The sequence below is a fragment of the Pelobates fuscus genome, chromosome 10, assembly GCF_036172605.1.
Source record: "Pelobates fuscus isolate aPelFus1 chromosome 10, aPelFus1.pri, whole genome shotgun sequence".
Lineage (NCBI taxonomy): Eukaryota > Metazoa > Chordata > Amphibia > Anura > Pelobatidae > Pelobates > Pelobates fuscus.
In genome coordinates, this window is record NC_086326.1 from 12,638,796 (window position 1) to 12,658,544 (window position 19,749).

At 45.4% G+C, this 19,749-nt stretch overlaps 1 protein-coding gene across 3 annotated transcripts in view; it reads right to left on the minus strand.

The window, feature by feature from the left end:
* Positions 1–19,749, minus strand: part of LOC134575465 (alpha-2-macroglobulin-like) — a 312,276-nt gene that overhangs the window by 126,110 nt on the left and 166,417 nt on the right. The window contains exons 3-4 of one of the 3 annotated variants that reach the window (XM_063434758.1): positions 15,317–15,479; positions 11,975–12,027 (exon numbers count right to left, since the gene is read on the minus strand). The exons of the other annotated variants lie outside the window; for them this stretch is intronic. Coding sequence (XP_063290828.1) covers positions 11,975–12,027; positions 15,317–15,479 — 216 coding nt within the window. The remainder of the gene's footprint in view (positions 1–11,974; positions 12,028–15,316; positions 15,480–19,749) is intronic. 3 annotated transcript variants of the gene reach the window in all.

Here is a 19,749-nt window from a genome sequence, read left to right on the forward strand (position 1 = left end):
GTTTAGTAGCCCTTCTCAAAACTCTCTCTGAAGTGTCAATATCCTTCTGAAGTTATGGTCTCCAGTACTGTGTACAATACTCCAAGTGAGGTCTCACCAGTGTACAATGGCATGAGCACTTCTCTCTTTCTACTGCTAATACCTCTTCCTATACAACCAAGCATTCTATGTTCTATATTTGTTAAATAAGTACTATATATATATATCAATCACTTGTCACTTGATCTGTGACTAAAATCAAATGTAGTGGCTGCCCCTCATCATCAATCATCTTTTTTGGCACCACAGACAGAAATCTGAATTACGAAACAAACAAAATTGCTCACCATTGTCTGTTTTGTTTGCATTGTGATTTGCCCATGTGCTGTTTCGGAGTTGCTGTTTCGGAAGAGTTGCCGATTGTCAAACTTTGGCAACTCGTGATTCGGGAGAAACCAATTTCTCATTCTATTTAATACATTTGTTTTAAAAAATCCCAAAGCAAAACAGAAGCAGAAAATAAGATAATATCTTGAAATAAAAGTTCTTAAGATGAAAAGTAAAGTCTTTACCAAAGCTTCAGCACTGCACAAATGATGTAAAGGCTTGATTAAAGTTGGGGCAGGATTGCAGGAGTTTAGTCAAGGCTGGAACAGGATTGCAGGGGTTAACCAAGACTGGAACAGGATTACAGGGGTTAACGAAGACTAAAACAGGATTGCAGGGGTTAACCAAGACTGGAACTGTAGCCCCATGAAAAAAGTGCAGCGTAAGTAAAATGGGGCCTTGACAGGGCTGGAAGGCAGGCTTAGGTGGGGATGGGAGGGATTGGTAGGCTAGGCTGGGGGCAGGTCATCTTAATTTGGTCATTACTAATTACTCACCAGTCTGGGTTTATGGCTGCTTGTGTGCTCTGATCCAGCCTTGTGAGCTCTGTTTTTTCTTGCAGGATGGATCACAGATTTGGTGGAGGCCCTGATTTCCGGCATCCGGGCTGCAGCGGTGCACAGGGGAGCTGCATGGGTGCAGGAGAGGTTCGGTGGAGTGTTGGTGGTGGTGGATCTGGAGGCCGGTGGGACCATGTGGCTTTCCAAGAAGAGGAGCCCCGATCCCAGGAGTGTGGAGGTGGGTGGGAGTGCATCTGGTAAGGCCGTGACAAGCCAGGAACTGGGGCGCCAGCAAAAGGGATGCCACCAGGAGATGGGGGCTGAGTTAGCGTGGTCAGGAAGGCTGGAAGACGGGCAGCAGTGCTGCATCTGAAGCTGTTGGGCAAGGTACACCAAGGGTGGCTTCCCGGGCTGCTGATGTTGGCCAGTTGGGTGACCAGGCAGTGGGGCCCTCTAGTGTAGGGGGTGCTATTGGGGGTGCAGACGAACACCAGACCAGACAGGATGTTTGGTCTAGCAGTGGGAGTAGGGGTGCGGCCCGGGGGGACGTGGGTGTCGTGGATGGGCTCCCAGGGCTTGGGCGGGGAACCATAGCAGTGCACATTTTCTAGCCCTCTAGTCAGCAGCATCATAGGCAGCAAAAGGACGGAGATAAGGGGTCTACCAGGGATTCCAGGAGGCAGGTGGGTCGAGTTGACCGTACCTTAGACATGGGAGCTAGGATTCGACTGTCTAGGCAGGTAGACTGCAGGGGGGGCTTTGGGGAGGTCACAGGTCAAGCAGGATGCCGGAGAGGTGCAAGAAGTAGAGTTCCAGGGATAAGTGTAGCAGCTCCAGAAGTGGGTGTTCAGGTAGTGCCATGCAGAGCAAGGGGAAGGGTTCACATCATAGGAGGCAGTGGCCGGTTTCAGAGTCAGAGAGCAGTGTCCCCCGGGGGTGTCATTCCCATTCACAAGTGCTCTCAGGGTCCAGTGTTTCCTCGGGGGGTCACACAGGGAGTTCCAGGTGTCTTGCACATGGCATGCCCTCTAGAGTTCGCAGCAGGAGTCACAGCTCCAGGCGCAGGATGCAGAAAATTTGAGAGTGAGTTTATAGAGGTGTTCTAACTTCTCCCATTGGAGTATTATATTGCCCTCAAAGAGAACGATAAAAAGGATGCCAAGAAGGAGGAGGAGGAGAAAAAGAAGCGCTATCGGAAAATTCTTTCGGCAACCGGCTGCAGGCATTTTGTATTCTGGCAAGCGTGATTGGCAAAAAATCACAGGTGATATTTTCCTCCCTTTTCTGCTATCTCGATGGCATTTGGGAGGCATATGGTACATATGGTGGCTTGGCATGGTGAAGGTACGATGAGCAGTTTCGGCAGCAGTTGTCGGCCAACCCTGTGATGTGATGGGACCAGATGGAACTCCCCTTGTCGCTGAAGCTGATGATGGTGCAGAAAGCATCTCCCTTTCAGGCCAGGGCTGGCATGGGGGGGTAAGTCTGCCTCGTCAGTCGCATTTAAGAAAGGCATTTACTAGATCTTCAACGAGGGCTAGTGTAAGTGGGGTTTGCCGTGCAGGTTTAAGCACGAGTGCTCAGAGTGTGGGGGAGCCCATGCCCTCTACCACTGCTTTAAAAAAGGAAAGGGTGGAGTCGCTGGTGGATCTCTGGTGCCTGGTTCTGCATCAGCTGCCCCGGGGCATTACCCCTGTGAAGTTAGATGCAATGCTGTCGTGGCTAAGCCTCTACGGTAACAAAGCCAACGCATTAGACATTTGCAATTCGTTTCGGCCGAATATGACTTCGGACGAATTTCAGGCAATTCGGACATTCGGGTACTTCCGAATGTCCGAAAAGCCGAAGTGCCGAATAGCCGAAGTGCCCAATTACCGAGGTCCTGAATTTCCGAAATTATCGAATTTCTGAAGTGCTGAAGTGCAGAAGTTCCGAAGTGCTGAAGTGCCGAAGTTCCGAAGTAGCCGAAGTTCCGAAGTGCCGAATTGCCGAAGTTCCGAAGCACAGTATTGCCTAAGTACTCATATACTTACCCAGTGGAAGAAGAAGAATGATACACTGCATACAATTTTAAATAAAAAGTATGCAAACATAGCCAGGATTCGGGGGGCGGAGCCTAGCAGGCAAGCTGAGCGGTTGTACCAAGCTTCAGCTCCTGTCCAAATCAGCACGAATCGGGGGTAAACCCCCCCCAAAAAACTGCTTAAAGCACATCAAGTGAAGCTGGAGAGATGGGGACACCCGGGGGATTCCTCCGACACCAAAACCGAGCACATACCCCACCGGGACCCTGCTCTCTGAACCTGAGGCCCACCGGAGATCGAGCTGTGGAGAGACGGCCGCTCTCCACGCTGACTGACCTGGATATGGACCCCTCCGGGCTCCCAAATCCTACTCCCCCCCCTCTGGACCGATGGGGGTCATCTCGGTCCTCAGCAAGCAGCGGGAGAGGCAGTCACAGACCGAACCTGCAGCCTGAGCAACAGCGACAACGTAGAAGCCAAGCACATGGCGCACACAAAATGGCGGCGGCAAACTCACCCCGAGAGCAACATCACAGTGCCGAGCTGGAGGGATCAAGCGACATACAGCAGCGTATAACAGCAACCTTTGCCCGATTCTGGTCCCAGCTCAAGCAAAGAATGCAAACACCTCCGACAGCACCGCGAACCCTCCTGCCCACGAGCAAGCGGAGAGAGGTGCCCTGGAAGCAAACAGGGGCGAACCGGCAGTGTGTAAACGAGACACATCACACGCCAATCATCACCATCCATCCCGAGCACCACTCAGCCTCGCGGAGGATCCACACAGACCGGCACCCCAAGCGAACTCGCCCGGCTCCCCGCTCACGCACGGGCATCAGACCCTTAAACACACGACTCCGAACCTGCAGTCTGGGGGCCTGGAAGAGACTCTGCCCGGTACCACACCTCCATAAGAGCAGACAGCTGACACAACATGGGGTAATACACCTCGGAGAACACCTCAACAAAACCACAACCCACAGTCTGGCGGTGCACACCCGGGCGGATCCAAGGGAATGGGATGGAGCGCAGAAATGGCGAGACACCACTGCCACAAACCTGGACTTTTTTGCCCACACACCACCCAGGCCAAACACAAGACAAGGAGAACTCACGAAACACTGGGTCGCGGACCTCCCAACCCGGGGCATCGGCTGAAGGACGTCACATGAGCCTCCCCCCAGCCATACCGGTCTCTTTGAACTGCCTGATTATGTCTCTTTGGTTTGCCTCACCTCTTACATGCTACACACATCCAACGACCAGCTAGGTCCACATAGGACCGCACTTAGACACAGCACTGCATACCCATATACGAGCTAGTTACTTCCCCCACCACTCCTGCTGTAGCCATACATCACTACTTATCCAGACACATCATAATATAGCAGGAGATCCGGCACCTCAAGTATCCCATAAGATTGTTAGACGGCAACATGCCTCTACCGGCTGCACCTGCTGATAAGTTCAAAAGCGTTAGTTAAGCATCCTACACCTATTTGTTAGCACAGTCAGGGACTAAGCTTCGCGCTCGCCCTAGCACGCTCACTGACTCTTAATACACTACTGTTTTTCAACTCTTAACATACACATAAAAATGTGCTCAGTTATTCATGCCATGCATATGTCAATCTATGTCTCTCAATCCTCTGGCAACAGCTGTCGTGGCATTGCTAGTATACTGTTATATGTATTATCTATGCACGATAAAATAAAGAATATAAAAAAAAAAAAAACATAGCCAGGATTCAGCTGTAAGCATTTGCAACACTTACAACAATCAAGTAACATACATTCATATAAAATGTAAGTTACTTGGCCAGTCAGTGTAATGACAGGAATGAATAAGTAGATAACTCCCTAATTCCCATGGTATTAGGGAGCTATCTACTAAAAGGCTGAAAGACCTGAATTGGTCTTTCAGTCAAATTTACTAATACTAAGTAAAGATTACTTAGTATTAGTAGATTATGTCCCTACTCGCTATACCGCGAGTAGGGGCATGTCTATTAAACAGTGAGCAGCCTGCCGCAGGGCAGCCAATCAACAAGCGTTTGACTCATGTGCCCTTAGAAGCCATCACAGCCATGCCTACTAATGGTATGGCTGTGATTGGCCAGTGCAGCATGTGACCCAGCTAGCAGGGGCATGTCTATTAAACAGTGAGTAGCCTGTGGCTGCTCACTGTTAAAAAAAATCCCCCCCCTCCTGAGCCCCCACCCGCGACCTACTGCCCTCCGGCCCCCACCCCTGAGAATTTTTTTTTCAACTCTACCCCTGGCACTTGGGAAGCTTATTGTAAGGTTTGGGAGTCCTAGGAAAAGTCGTTGCAGGGTTTGGAGGGGGAGTTGGTTGGGATTTGGCAATTGACTGGACATGAGTGGTGAGGGAGAGGTCAGATTCAAAGAGAACACCTAAACAGTGAGCCTGTGAGGAGGAGCTGATGGCGGTGTCGTTGATGTGGAGAGAGACAAAAACGGGAGTAGCGACACTTGAAATACCAGAAGTTCTGTTTTGGACTAGTTGAGTTTAAGGAAGTGAGCAGCAATAAAGTTGGAGAAAGTGATGAGGCAGTCAGATACACAAGTCAAGAGGGGCGTCAAGAGATCTGGAAAGGACATGTCATCCACATGTCTGGTTTTAATCCATAAAAGGCATAAATCACCTAATATTCCTAAATTGTTTGGAATAACGTGCTTTAAAACATCAGGTATGATGTTGTATCGATCAGGTAGTGTAAGGGTTACGCCCACTTCACAGTGACAGACCAAACTCCCTGTTTAATGCACCGCAAACAACCGCAAACAGTCCATTTGCACAACCGCAAACTTCCCATTTGCACAAGGTTGGATACCAAGCTAGCCATGTCCCGTTCCTTGTCCTCACTGATGTCATTAAAGGTCTCTTCCTCCACCCAGCCAGGAGGTGGCAGCAGGCCTGCCTGCAAGTCGCGGTGCTGTCACCAACTCCTCTGCAGAGCCACGCATTCCATGCTTGGCTGCCGTCAGCAGGTTTACACAATGCGCAGTGTAGGTGATATACCTGCCCTGACCATGCTTTGCAGACCAGGTATCAGTGGTCAGATGGACCCTTGCCCCAACAACGCCTCAGACTCAACCAGCTTGTATGGTAAAAGTTGGCGGGCTAAGAGTTCAGACAAGCCAGCTGTCAGATGCCGGGCAAGGGGGTGACATTGGCTTCTTACGCTCAAACATGTACTTGACAGACACCTGACTGTGGGCAGATGAGCAGGAACTGCTCAAGGCGAGAGACGGAGTGGAGGATGGTTGAGAGGGGGCAAGGAGGACAGCAGTGGTTGACGTGGCTGAAGATGCTGGACCAGGAGGAGGATGGCGGCTTTGAGTTTGTGTGCTGCTTGTACTCATGTGTTGATCCCATTGGCGTTTGTGATGTGCGATCATGTGCCTCCACAAAGCAGTTGTACCTAGGTGGGTGTTGGACTTCCCATGACTCAGTTTTTTTTGGCACATGTTGCAAATGGCATCGCTGTTGTCAGAGGCAGACACACACAAAAAAATGCCACACTGCTGAGCTCTGCAATGACGGCATTCTGGTGGTGGCAACAGCATGCATTGATTGGCGTGCTGTCTGGCTGACCCCGGGTGCCGATGCATGCTGTCTGACTGTGCCACTAGCTCCTTGCGACGACCTCCCCCTGCTTCCAACCCGTCTCCTCCTCCTCTCTGTCTCCCCATCTGAACTTTCCCCCTGTTCTTCTTCTCTTCTAGCGGGCACCCACGTAACATCCACGGACGCATCGTCATCATCAACAGCTTCACTTGTATCTGACAACTCAGCAAAGGAAGCAGCAGCGGGTACAACATCATCATCATCACACCGTACGTCCATGTGTGTAATGCTGCCTGACTTAGACATATCCCTGTTATCTACATCCTCTGGCAATAATGGTTGCGCATCACTCATTTCTTCCAATGATGTGTAAATAACTCCTCTGACAGATCAAGTGAAGCGGCTGTGGTGCTAGTGTTGGTGGTGGCGGCAGGCAGGCGAGTGGTAACTTGAGAGGTGCCCGTAGCTAAACTGGAGGAGGATGGTGCGTCAAGGTTCCGAGCAGAAGCTGTAGAAGATTGGGTGTCCTGTGTTAGCCAGTCAACTATGTCCTCAGAACTTTTCGAGTTCAGGGTACGTGGCCTCTGAACACTGGGCATTATTCTAGGGCCAAAGTCAATCACAGCACCATGACCACGACAGCCCCTGCGGGGTGGCCTGCCTCTGCCTGTCATTATTTTTTCGATTAGTGGTACAATGCGTGCAAGCTACTGTGACAACAGATATGAGTGGCACTGTGCACTGGCAGAAGTTGGCAGAGTAGACACTGTAGGCCTGACACACACGCTTGCAGACAACTAACTGCTATTCAATCTATTACAGTCAATTTTTTTTTTTTTTTTAAATGTACACTACTGTTACACCAGATATGAGTTGCACTGTTGTGACACTGTGCCCTGGCAGGCCCTGAAACGCACACGTGTGAAGGAAAGAAAAGAAAAAGTTACCTGCGCTCTCTCCTTAATCCCTATGTATATTTAGACAAATGGAGGTCATTTAGTTGCTCCAATGGCCATTGGAGGGAATGCCCGCCTGCCAACGGCTCTACATCTCTGGTGGTAGCCATGGTGTCTCTGGGTGCACCTGCAGGTATGTTGCGGTAACTGTGTAGTTGCTTGGTAAGTCCATCTATTTGATGTCTGGTGTCTTGGAGTTGGTTCTCTCTAGATTTCTCTCTGTCCTCCACCCTCTGCACTCTCTGTTGTTAGACATGGGTCTCCTTCCGGTCGGTCTTCCAGACCTGTCTCAGGTCTATCAGCAACTTTTTGACATCCTCCTTTGTGGATGGGGACCTGGCTGTGGTGATGCAAAGGATTCCCCCTCCTCATGGGATTCATCAGAGGTCTCTGGCTCCCTCAGTGGTTCAAGCGCCATCTTCTCGGGCGCCGCGGGTTGTTCCACAGGGATTTGCTTTCTATGTTTGCGCTCCATGTTGTCAGCTGTTGGGTGGCAGGTAAACCTTGATGTTCTGTCGATGAAACGGAGCTCTACAGATATGTGACTGTTCAGTTTTGTAGTTGGCCATGCCACCCTCCTCTCCCCCCCCCCCCCCCCGCCCCATGTTTTGACTTTTCTTTTTTCAGTGACAAGAATAACAGATCTTAAATTTACACATACAGGGAGTGCAGAATTATTAGGCAAATGAGTATTTTGACCACATCATCCTCTTTATGCATGTTGTCTTACTCCAAGCTGTATAGGCTCAAAAGCCTACTACCAATTAAGCATATTAGGTGATGTGCATTTCTGTAATGAGAAGGGGTGTGGTCTAATGACATCAACACCCTATATCAGGTGTGCATAATTATTAGGCAACTTCCTTTCCTTTGGCAAAATGGGTCAAAAGAAGGACTTGACAGGCTCAGAAAAGTCAAAAATAGTGAGATATCTTGCAGAGGGATGCAGCACTCTTAAAATTGCAAAGCTTCTGAAGCGTGATCATCGAACAATCAAGCGTTTCATTCAAAATAGTCAACAGGGTCGCAAGAAGCATGTGGAAAAACCAAGGCGCAAAATAACTGCCCATGAACTGAGAAAAGTCAAGCGTGCAGCTGCCAAGATGCCACTTGCCACCAGATTGGCCATATTTCAGAGCTGCAACATCACTGGAGTGCCCAAAAGCACAAGGTGTGCAATACTCAGAGACATGGCCAAGGTAAGAAAGGCTGAAAGACGACCACCACTGAACAAGACACACAAGCTGAAACGTCAAGACTGGGCCAAGAAATATCTCAAGACTGATTTTTCTAAAGTTTTATGGACTGATGAAATGAGAGTGAGTCTTGATGGGCCAGATGGATGGGCCCGTGGCTGGATTGGTAAAGGGCAGAGAGCTCCAGTCCGACTCAGATGCCAGCAAGGTGGACGTGGAGTACTGGTTTGGGCTGGTATCATCAAAGATGAGCTTGTGGGGCCTTTTCAGGTTGAGGATGGAGTCAAGCTCAACTCCCAGTCCTACTGGCAGTTTCTGGAAGACACCTTCTTCAAGCAGTGGTACAGGAAGAAGTCTGCATCCTTCAAGAAAAACATGATTTTCATGCAGGACAATGCTCCATCACACGCGTCCAAGTACTCCACAGCGTGGCTGGCAAGAAAGGGTATAAAAGAATCTAATGACATGGCCTCCTTGTTCACCTGATCTGAACCCCATTGAGAACCTGTGGTCCATCATCAAATGTGAGATTTACAAGGAGGGAAAACAGTACACCTCTCTGAACAGTGTCTGGGAGGCTGTGGTTGCTTCTGCACGCAATGTTGATGGTGAACAGATCAAAACACTGACAGAATCCATGGATGGCAGGCTTTTGAGTGTCCTTGCAAAGAAAGGTGGCTATATTGGTCACTGATTTGTTTTTGTTATGTTTTTGAATGTCAGAAATGTATATTTGTCAATGTTGAGATGTTATATTGGTTTCACTGGTAAAAATAAATAATTGAAATGGGTATATATTTGTTTTTTGTTAAGTTGCCTAATAATTATGCACAGTAATAGTCACCTGCACACACAGATATCCCCCTAAAATAGCTAAAACTAAAAACAAACTAAAAACTACTTCCAAAAATATTCAGCTTTGATATTAATGAGTTTTTTGGGTTCATTGAGAACATGGTTGTTGTTCAATAATAAAATTAATCCTCAAAAATACAACTTGCCTAATAATTCTGCACTCCCTGTAAAGAAGACTAAAGCCATAGGCATTTAACGTATGCAGATAATTAATATATTCTGTGACACAGATGTTTTATTTAAAAAGTTTTTTTTCCTTTTGTCTTTTTTGTTTTTTTAATTCTTTATTATTGTAGTGCAGCAAATAACAAGTAATAATGCATATACATTTCAATAGAGTACATATATCTGGTTAGTGAAATTTTAAGGTGTGAAATGTCGATTAGGCTGCACTTTTTATATTAGAAATCATAAAAGGCAATAGTAACACAGGTCTACAGAGAAAACGGGAACATAAAGTGACATGCTATAAAGGACCTTGGAACTGAGATTATTTCAAGAGGCAAGAACCAATGGGTTCCTCAGTTAGAAAGATCATTGCAGGTAAGTTAGATAAGCACTGGAATATGAGAGAGCAGTAGCCATGGAAGATCATAGGCATAATAAGAACAGCAGTACACCTATTAATCTACAGACTAAGCTGTGTAAGCCCCTAACCAATGCCTAAGGGCAGAGCATTCCAGCTTCTTCGGCTGTCAGCCACTTCACAGAGGGCCCCTTTCAGGACACAGGCTCCCAGGCAGTGTGGAGAGATCCACTCCATGAAGACAGAATGTCCCTTTGCCGGTGCTCGCATCTGCGCTCTCACTGCCGTGCATACATGGTGTCTGGAGTATGAGGATCTCTGGGTAAGCTGATCACGGAAGTACCGCCGGGGCGATCGGTAGTAGGTATGCAGCTTGGAGCAGTCGTAGCTGGTCAATCTCTGCGGTGACTTCCTGCACCCATGGTGCTTCTCTGGGCACTCGTGGGGGAAGCCAATGCATGTGGTGTCCATCTACAGGATGGCTCTGGAGTGCTGCGACTTGGTTTTCAGGAGTAGAGGTGAGTGCTCGGGTGGAGAGCATCACCCAAAAGGCTTCACATACACAATCAAATGCCTTGACGAGTGGTTCTACGTGTGTGGGTGATTGTTGGAGGGTATCCATCACTGTAGGCTCTGGTGGGGTGGCCATTTTAATTCTTAGGCCTTAACACTCCGGTTTGCTCATCTTCCTGTCCGCCCGCACCTCCCATGCCTCACCCTTCTGTCAGTCCCTACATTGGCTTCCTATAAAATATAGAGCTCAATTTAAAATTCTGGTTCTTGCTTTCAAATGTCTACATAATGCTGCTCCTACCTATCTATCCTCCCTTATACACAAGTATGTCCCGTCTAGGCCCTTACGATCTGCTGAAGACTTACGTCTATCTTCTGTCCGTACGCCCACCTCTGATGCTCGCCTTCAAGACTTCTCGAGGGCTGCACCGTTCCTGTGGAACTCGCTTCCCTCCTCCGTTAGATGCTCACCCAGTCTCCACTCCTTCAAAAAATCATTAAAAACCCACTTCTTCATAAAAGCGTATCAATTAAACTCTTAATAGCTCCCAACTGATTCTTCTTCTGCAACTGTCACTAGTCTAATACTATCCTTACCTTTTGTGTCATTTTACCCCACTCCCTCTAGCATGTAAGCTCATTGAGCAGGGCCCTCAACCCCTCTGTCCCTGTGTGTCCAACTTGTCTGGTTACAACTACATGTCTGTTCGTCCACCCATTGTAAAGCGCTGCAGAATTTGACGGCGCTCTATAAATAATAATATAATAATAATAATAATAATAATCTGCAGAAAACAGGAACATAAAGCAGGGTGATCACTCAGACACCAGTGGGGACCGGGATGTGTAGTTGCTGGACCTGCTTGGTCCCCCCACTTGTCCAAAGTGTGTGTGGGGGGGGGGGTGGCAGGGTACTAGATTGATAGGCTCCAATTCAAGGCTGAGGATCGGCCACCTCCCGTCCTCAACTGGAGCTCTAGGCCCCAAGATAGTCAATCACAAACTTTCTGCACCGGTTACAGGCAGATCAGACTCAAGAGTTGACAGAGTGTTCCCCAGGAGTAAGAACAGGCTTTTTAGCCCAAAAAGAAAGCAATTAAGGCCAATTATGGACCAAATAAGTGGATTTCCCTGAGGAGCTCCAGCACTATACGTCTGTCTCAGTTTTTACTTTTTATGTAGCATTTACCTTAGGAGTAACCAACTGGTTTTATGGTTCATTTATTTTTCACTTGAATATTACTATTTTTCACTTCAATATTACTATTATTATTAGAATTTTGACTGTGTACTATTGTTCAAGTATCCATATATGATGAAACTTTTAAATTTTAGCAAACAAGGTTATTTTTTAACTAGTGTCTCACCACTATCTCTTTTCTAGTTACAGGTTATATCTACAGTTATCCTTTCTCTCTGTCTGCATGACACTCTAAACATCTGTTACCTGACTGGTAGCTGGTTGGAGATTTTCTTTCAGGGTTATTACTCGGAATTTCACTGTGAAATAAATAAATGATATATTACAGTCAGTATTATGACATCATTACGCACTAAACACACATTGTGTGATGCTTACTCAGTAAGAAGTGCAGTAAAAAAAGTGCACTCCACTGGTCAACTCTGTCTGGGTGAAAATGAAAGCTTTATATATTGTGCATGCAGTGTACACATCCCGTGTGCACAGTTGGGACACGATAGAGACAAATTTGTTCATGGCAAGTGAATCTAAGTGTTTCAGGCTGCATAATGTACAGCCTCTGATTAAGTAGCTGCTGATATAGCCATTTTTAGATACATTGTGGGCTCACAATAATGTAAGCACAATGCACTTTGGAGTCTATCTTTAAAGAGCTAGTCAAAGGACTATAAACTGTTTATAGCCATTGGTGTATCCTGGTTTTGTGCTGCCCTAGGCACAGAGCCTGGCCATCCTGCCACAACACACACACACACATTCACTGACAGATACGCATACACTAGCTAACAGACATACAAACTCACTAACAGACACTCACTAACAGACACTCACTAACAGACACACAAACACACACTCACTAACAGACACACACTCACTCAATAACAGACACACACACTCACTAACAGACACACACACTCACTAACAGACACACACTCACTAACAGACACACACTCACTCAATAACAGACCCACTCACTCAATAACAGACACACACTCACTAACAGACACACACTCACTCAATAACAGACAGACACATTCACTAACAGACACACACACACACACACTCACTAACAGACACACACACTCACTCACATTAACACACTCACTTTTTTTAATTTAACCCCCCCCCAGCCTCCTTACCTTTGAAAATGCTGGGGGGGGGAGGGGTTCTCCCTCTCCCTGGGGTCTAGTGGGGCTGCTGGGCGGTCAGTCGGGGGGCGCTGTTGAGGGAGCACTTTCCCCTGAGCTCTCTGCTCAGCTCCCTCGCGCGCCGCAGAGTGATGCCGGGAGCCAGAATATGACTTCATATTCTGGCTCCCGGCATCACTCTGTGGCACACGAGGGAGCTGAGCAGACCGCTTAGGGGAAAGTGCTCCCTCGCCAGCACTGCCCGCCCAACCGATCGTCCACCTGGTTTGCCAGTTAGCTGCCAGGCTAATAAGACATTTGCCCTGGGCATTTGGGGGTGGCTTTTTTGCCGCCCCTTGGAAAGTGTCACCCAAGGCAAATGCTAATACGTTCCTATTTGTAGCACCATGACATCTACAGCGTAATGTAGCGGTTATGGTGTCAGTCGTGGGTATGGTAAGGGACGCATGGAGCTTCTGCTATCTCTCCTGAGCTACACCCCGCACTGCTGGCTCATTTGCACTGGGCTAGCTCAATGCAGGGATCTGGATCTAGATCTGGATCTCAATTGACGAGATGAACAATGTTGGGTAGAACCATGATGCAAACAATTTGACTATTTAAATTGGGGGGATGGCAATAGAGCTCTCCTGGCCAAGTGAAGTGATGTAACATGGTTATCATGCTTGGAGTGTTCCTTTGATGATTTTACCAATAGTATTTGTGGCGAAACCAACCTCGCCACGAAGCACTGGAGAAGCCTGGTTGCTCGTCTGTTGCCTTTGGACTATGGCCCCATGTTAAACAGCCTTCTTTTCCTCTGCAGAAAAGGCTTGTCCCTGCCTTTCTGCCCGGCATTCGGTAGATTCAATCTACCGAACAAAAGAACCGAATGACTGGACCAACTGTATTGGGAGTGTGTCGGCAATTTGTTTGTTTGCCGAACACGTGGCGGCGGCCATTTTAAAGTCCGAAAAATCTACGGAACTGAAAATGGACACTATTTGGCATGAACACCGCTGAAGCTGCCGACCTCCCTTCTCGTTCGGTAGAAAGCTAACGAACTGCCATATTTTCAGTATTTTATCCCTGAATACACCATACCCCAGATAGCTCCCATGGAGTCTATTCGTATGGAGAACAGAATATGTGAACACTTTGACTCCACGGCGATTGGACTGTGTGCATAGGATCTGAGCGCTTTTCGGTACTTTTGTGCGCTCAGATCCTAGCTATCTGGGGACACGTTGAATGCCTGCATTATAGTATATTATTGCAGGGTTATATGTTTTTTGTGCATTTTTGTCATTGTCACCTAAGATGGCGTTTAGGCTCTGTCCTGCGAGATAATTGAATTAATTCCCAATTATCTCCCGGGCAGAGCAAAGGGTCCTGCGTACTTAAAGGGGAAGAGCTATATGTGTAATACTGTGATTGGCTATTGTAATGTCTTTGTCACAGTCTCCCATCTGGTCCCTAGGGGAGTGTCCACCAGGTGGGAGACCTGCATAAATACCGGGTAGGTAGCCCTCAGTAAACAGATCACCTACTGACCTTCAACACGGAGCTTTGTCTCGTTTTTGGGGAATTAATTTGTCAGGTTGACTATTTGCTGGTTCGGGAGTGTAAACCAATTCGTATGGTTTTTCCCGTCCGTATGTATGGAGTGTTCGTATGTTTGAGAGGCTTCATATGGTTCCGGTTCGGGAGTTTGGGAAATTCGTGAGTTTTTTTAGTTCGGGAGATTGGTGTTCGACAGTAGCTGCCTGTGTCTCTGGAAGGGGAAGATCAACTTAACGGTGGTTTAACCCTTTTATGCTGGAGGTGCTGTTACAGTATTCTGCATATATTATCATTAGTATAGAATGTTGTCATGTCCTATAAATGCTTTTTACCATTGCATTTGTTAATTCCACTAGATGTTTACTATCAGTCACTAAGTGTGTGTTGTCACTAGTTGAACAATCTCATCATGGATACTGTAAGTTCTATGTGTGGTTAAACATTGTTTTTGTAACAGCCACTATGGACTGTCTTATGTGCTCTCACATTTTCAAGGTTATTTACTAAAGTGAGAATTCCAAGTGAACTCAAAGTGAATTTCAAATGTCAGGTCATAGGAGCAAACTAGAAAAACTCTCTAAATAAGCTATGTTCCTGTTTGACTACTCTGACCTTAATTTTAAAAATTACTTTACATCTTTACTGGGTGTCTTGAACCCGGAGGAAGTCAGGTGGGAAGGAGCCAAATTATGTTTTTTATGCACTTCGAGAACTATATACAAAATGTTCAAAATTAATAGATCCTTAAATTATAAATTCTGGACCCTGCTGCACTAGATTATTTCTTTCCCAGCCAGAAGCATTGTCAAAATTATTATAACAATTTCTAACCCATAAATCTAGTTAATAAAACCCATAACAAGTTCATACATTTAACACCCATCTCCCATCTCATTACCGGTTTGTCCTGGTTTGTATACGGGTTTATCTGTTTGAACTAGAATTTTGGATCTTTGCTTTCTTATGAGAACTTTAGTCTGATTAGATATTTTCTCCAACGAAGTCTCAATAGATATATCCATTGTAGCAACTTCTTCCATGTCCTCACTGGGATTGGGGATCTGAGAAAGACACAAACGTTTACTGTGGTGTGTGGTATTAATACAAAATGTGCACAATATAAACAGGGCAGTATTACCAGCATACTATAACTGTAAATATGGTGTCTTCATAGTTACATAGTTACATAGCTGAAAAGAGACTTGCATCCATCAAGTTCAGCCTTCCTCACATTTGTTTTTTGCTGTTGATCCAAAAGAAGGCAAAAAAAAAAACAATTTGAAGCACTTCCAATTTTGCAACAAACTAGGAAAAAAAATCCTTCTTGACCCCAGAATGGCAGTCAGATTTATTCTTGGATCAATAAGCTATTACCCTACATTGACAAATTATATCTTTGAATATTCTGTTTTTGCAAGTATGCATCTAGTTGCTGTTTGAACAACTCTGATAAAACACCTTCTTCATGCAGAGAATTCCACATCCTTATTGTTCTTACAGTAAAAAAAACTTTCCTTTGCCTTAGATGAAATCTTCTTTCCTCCAGTCTAAACACATGATCTCATGTGTTATGTAAAGTCCGGTTTGTGAATAGATTTCCACACAATGGTTTGTATTGGCCCTGAATATATTTGTGTAATGTTATCATATCTCCTCTCAGGCAACGTTTTTCTAAACTAAAATTTGTTAACCTTTGTTCATAGCTTATAATGTTCCATTCTTTTTATTAATTTTGTAGCCCACCTCTGAACTTTTTCTAGTGCCATAATATCCTTCTTTAGAACAGGTGCCCAAAATTGCACAGCATATTCAAGATGTGGTCTTACCAGTGATTTATAGAGGGAAAATTATATTCTCATCCTGAGAATGAATGCCCTTTTTCATGCATGACGATACCTTACTGGTTGACATTGCACACTGTTGCATAGTTTGTTGTCTATAACAATTCCCAAGTCCTTTTCGTGTGTTGTTATCCCTAATTCGCTTCCATTAAGGATATACGTTGCTTGTGCATTCTTTACACCGAAGTGCATAACTTTGCATTTTTCAACATTAAATTCAGACTTGTACATGGTGCACTTTTTTGGTTCTTAACCCCTTAAGGACACTTGACATGTGTGACATGTCATGATTCCCTTTTATTCCAGAAGTTTGGTCCTTAAGGGGTTAAATTCAAAAAAATTTGTTCGGTACCTCTAACATTCGGCAATGTGCAGTTTGGTTCGGCTGAAATCACGTGGCGATTCCCTGGCAGTTGCTTTCCAGCTACCACATTAAATTGTTAAATAAATGAAAAAAGAAAAAAAGCCTATTGGCCTCAATCTAACCCCCACTTTACTAGAAGGCAGGTATTGTACCTCCTCCTGAAGTGGGGGTACATCTTCTAAAAAGTGAGTAGTGACTGATGACTGTAATTAAAGACTGGTGACTGGGCACCTACAACGTGTCCCCCCTCCCCCTCTCCCCGGCATCATGTGAGGGATTTAATTTGAAGAGTGGGTGTGTAAAGATCACTATTCAGTCCCTGTGCCCCCACAATGAGACTATTATTTAAATGAATTAAACAAGGGTTTATTGTGTACCCTTGTCCTTTAACAGAGGGAATATAAATACATAATTATTTGGGGGGCAATGTGTACCCTGGGAAGCTTTTTTTGACTTCCCTGTATTCTGGTATCCTTGACTTTTGGCTTTCCCTCATCGTTGTGTCTCATTCTGTGTCCCCTACCTAGGCAAGTATTCTGACTTTTCCCTGGTACATTAAGTCCGGCCATTCTAAGGCCTGGTAAGACGTTACCTAGGTGTGATACAGTTCTGCGTGCTGGATCAACTAGTATCCTGACAATAAGAGGGTGGACATACCACGGTCATCCCTCAAAGTTATAAGCAATTGAGATACTCCAGTGGCTAGGGATCCCAAGCCATTACAAACCTACCAACGATACTTACCCCCTTACCCTAATAATAGTGATGGGGGTCCAATACATCTAAAACCTGTAAATAAATATATACTTATAATCAGATGTTTTATTTTTTCTTAAATCTACTTTTATCACCCGCATAAAAGGCCAAATTAAATATCTTCAATAACAACACGCCTATTAACAGTAAAACAATACCTGCTTTTTAAAAAATACTAAAAAACAATTACAACTTTAAAAATATGAACCATCTTCACCTATAGAGGGCATCGCACAGAATGAGTAAGTGCATTTGAACGCGATGCAATTTCACTCAGAGGGATCTAATTGGATGGCTTTCTAAATTAACCAATCAAATTGCTCTTACTGAATTTGAATCACATAGATAAAGCATTAAGGGCTTTCCCATGCTATACAAGACCATTCACAATGATGTGATTGGTTGGTTTACAAGTCAACTAATCAACGTTCTCTAGTTGAAATTGGACAGCATGGGAAAAGCCTTAAGGCCCATGGGTGGGAGCCATGGTGAACACTAGGCTCATTTTATTATAGTCCCCACCTGCTGGTCATATAGATTGTATGTACATTTAATGCATTTAATGCATTTGCTACATGTATATAGAATACAGGTGGTCCTCGTTTTGCAACCTACCTGTTTTACGACGGTTAGCACTTATGATCAGCTCTCTCGTGGGGTGGTAAGTGCGAGCCGTCGTGGGAATTAGATGGATTCCCTGCTCTACTGCATTCTTCTATGTTCAGGGATGTTTCCCCGAACATAGATGAACGCAACAGAGAAGGGAATCCCTTAAATCTATGTTTGGGAAAATTTCCCCTAACATAGAAGAACGCAGCAGAGAAGGGAATCCCTTAACTCCTCACTTACCGACCAATTCGTTTTACGACCAGGTCATAGGAATGGAACCTGGTCGGTAAGTGAGGAGTGTCTGTATATATGTTGGATGTATAATGCGTATAAAAGGTATGTGTTACGTGTATTTATAATGTATTTGCTATACACAGTGAGTGCTACTGATTCATTATATGGTGTGTGTATATGTGTATATATGTGTGTGTATATGTATGTATATATATATATATATATATAAAGATAAACCAAAAAATCCAAAATACCTGGTGCTCTGGTTGCTAGATAATACATAAGGAAAGATACCGGCACTCCAAGGATTTCTCATTCAAAAGTTCTTCTTTTATTCAAAAAATAATCGATGTTTCAGCTCCCCTAAGGAGCTTTCATCAGGACACCAATGATGAAAGCTCCTTAGGGGAGCTGGAACGTCGATTATTTTTTGAATAAAAGAAGAACTTTTGAATGAGAAATCCTTGGAGTGCCGGTATCTTTCCTTATGTGTGTATATGTATATGTATATGTATATGTGTGTGTTAGGGGCTCATGATAGTACAGAGGAAAATACACTGATGAGTGTAGGGTGGTATTAAAAAAGCAAGTCGGTTGTGGTGTGCCGGAACCTACCAAGAAGTAATGTATAAAAAGGAAAGTTAATAATTGTGTGGTGGGAGGGTCATTCAACGCTGACCTCGAACGGTGTGGAGCCAGGTAAGGAGTGTCCCTTAAGTAGGGAAGGGGGTGTGTCATACGCCCCTCCCACAATTACAGGCCAAATGGCCTTAATACTTGTGTTAGGGGCTCATGATAGTACAGAGGAAAATACACTCATGGGTGTAGGGTGCATTTCTTAATTCTTGTACAGGGTTAGGTATGTATCGAGAGTAAGCGGATGATTTCCAGCGCCCCAGTGTCTTAATAACATGAACCGGAATGTTTGCACTGGAAGCTGTGGAGGCCGCTCCTATGTGGAAGGAGGGCCTGAATAGTTAGCTGATTTGAGGCCCAGCTGTGTTAGTAGAAACCTGATGTGGGTCATAATGGTGGTGGTAGTAGTGAGTACCGAACCTTGTAGAATGAAAAGTGGTTGTGATGGTGGTGCGTTGCTATGCTGGGTATATGAGTCCAGTAGCTTGACGGGGCACCACCTGTTGTGAGTAGGATAGTACGTAACCTCTACTGGAGGTGCATGTTGACTGGTTTTGGAATGGGGCAGAGTCAGGATATAATAGTCCATGTGTTTTGTTATGTGTGAATGAAGCAGGATGTGAGTAGACTGTGTCGTGTTGATGGTGGTGAAGGAAACCATAAAAGACTACATATATTCCTGTTTTAATGACGAGATTTGCGCTGGCGTCAAAAGGTTTTAAATCTAGTAATTTGGACAAGTCTTTAAAGATATGAAAATCTATAGGTAGCCTCTGAGCCGTACGTGGGGGTTCGGATCTCTGAATACCCCTAAGGATGTTCTTAACTTGGTAAGAGGACATGAAACTCAAGTTGTTTGGTTGTAAAGTTAGCATGTAATGTTGGATGCCT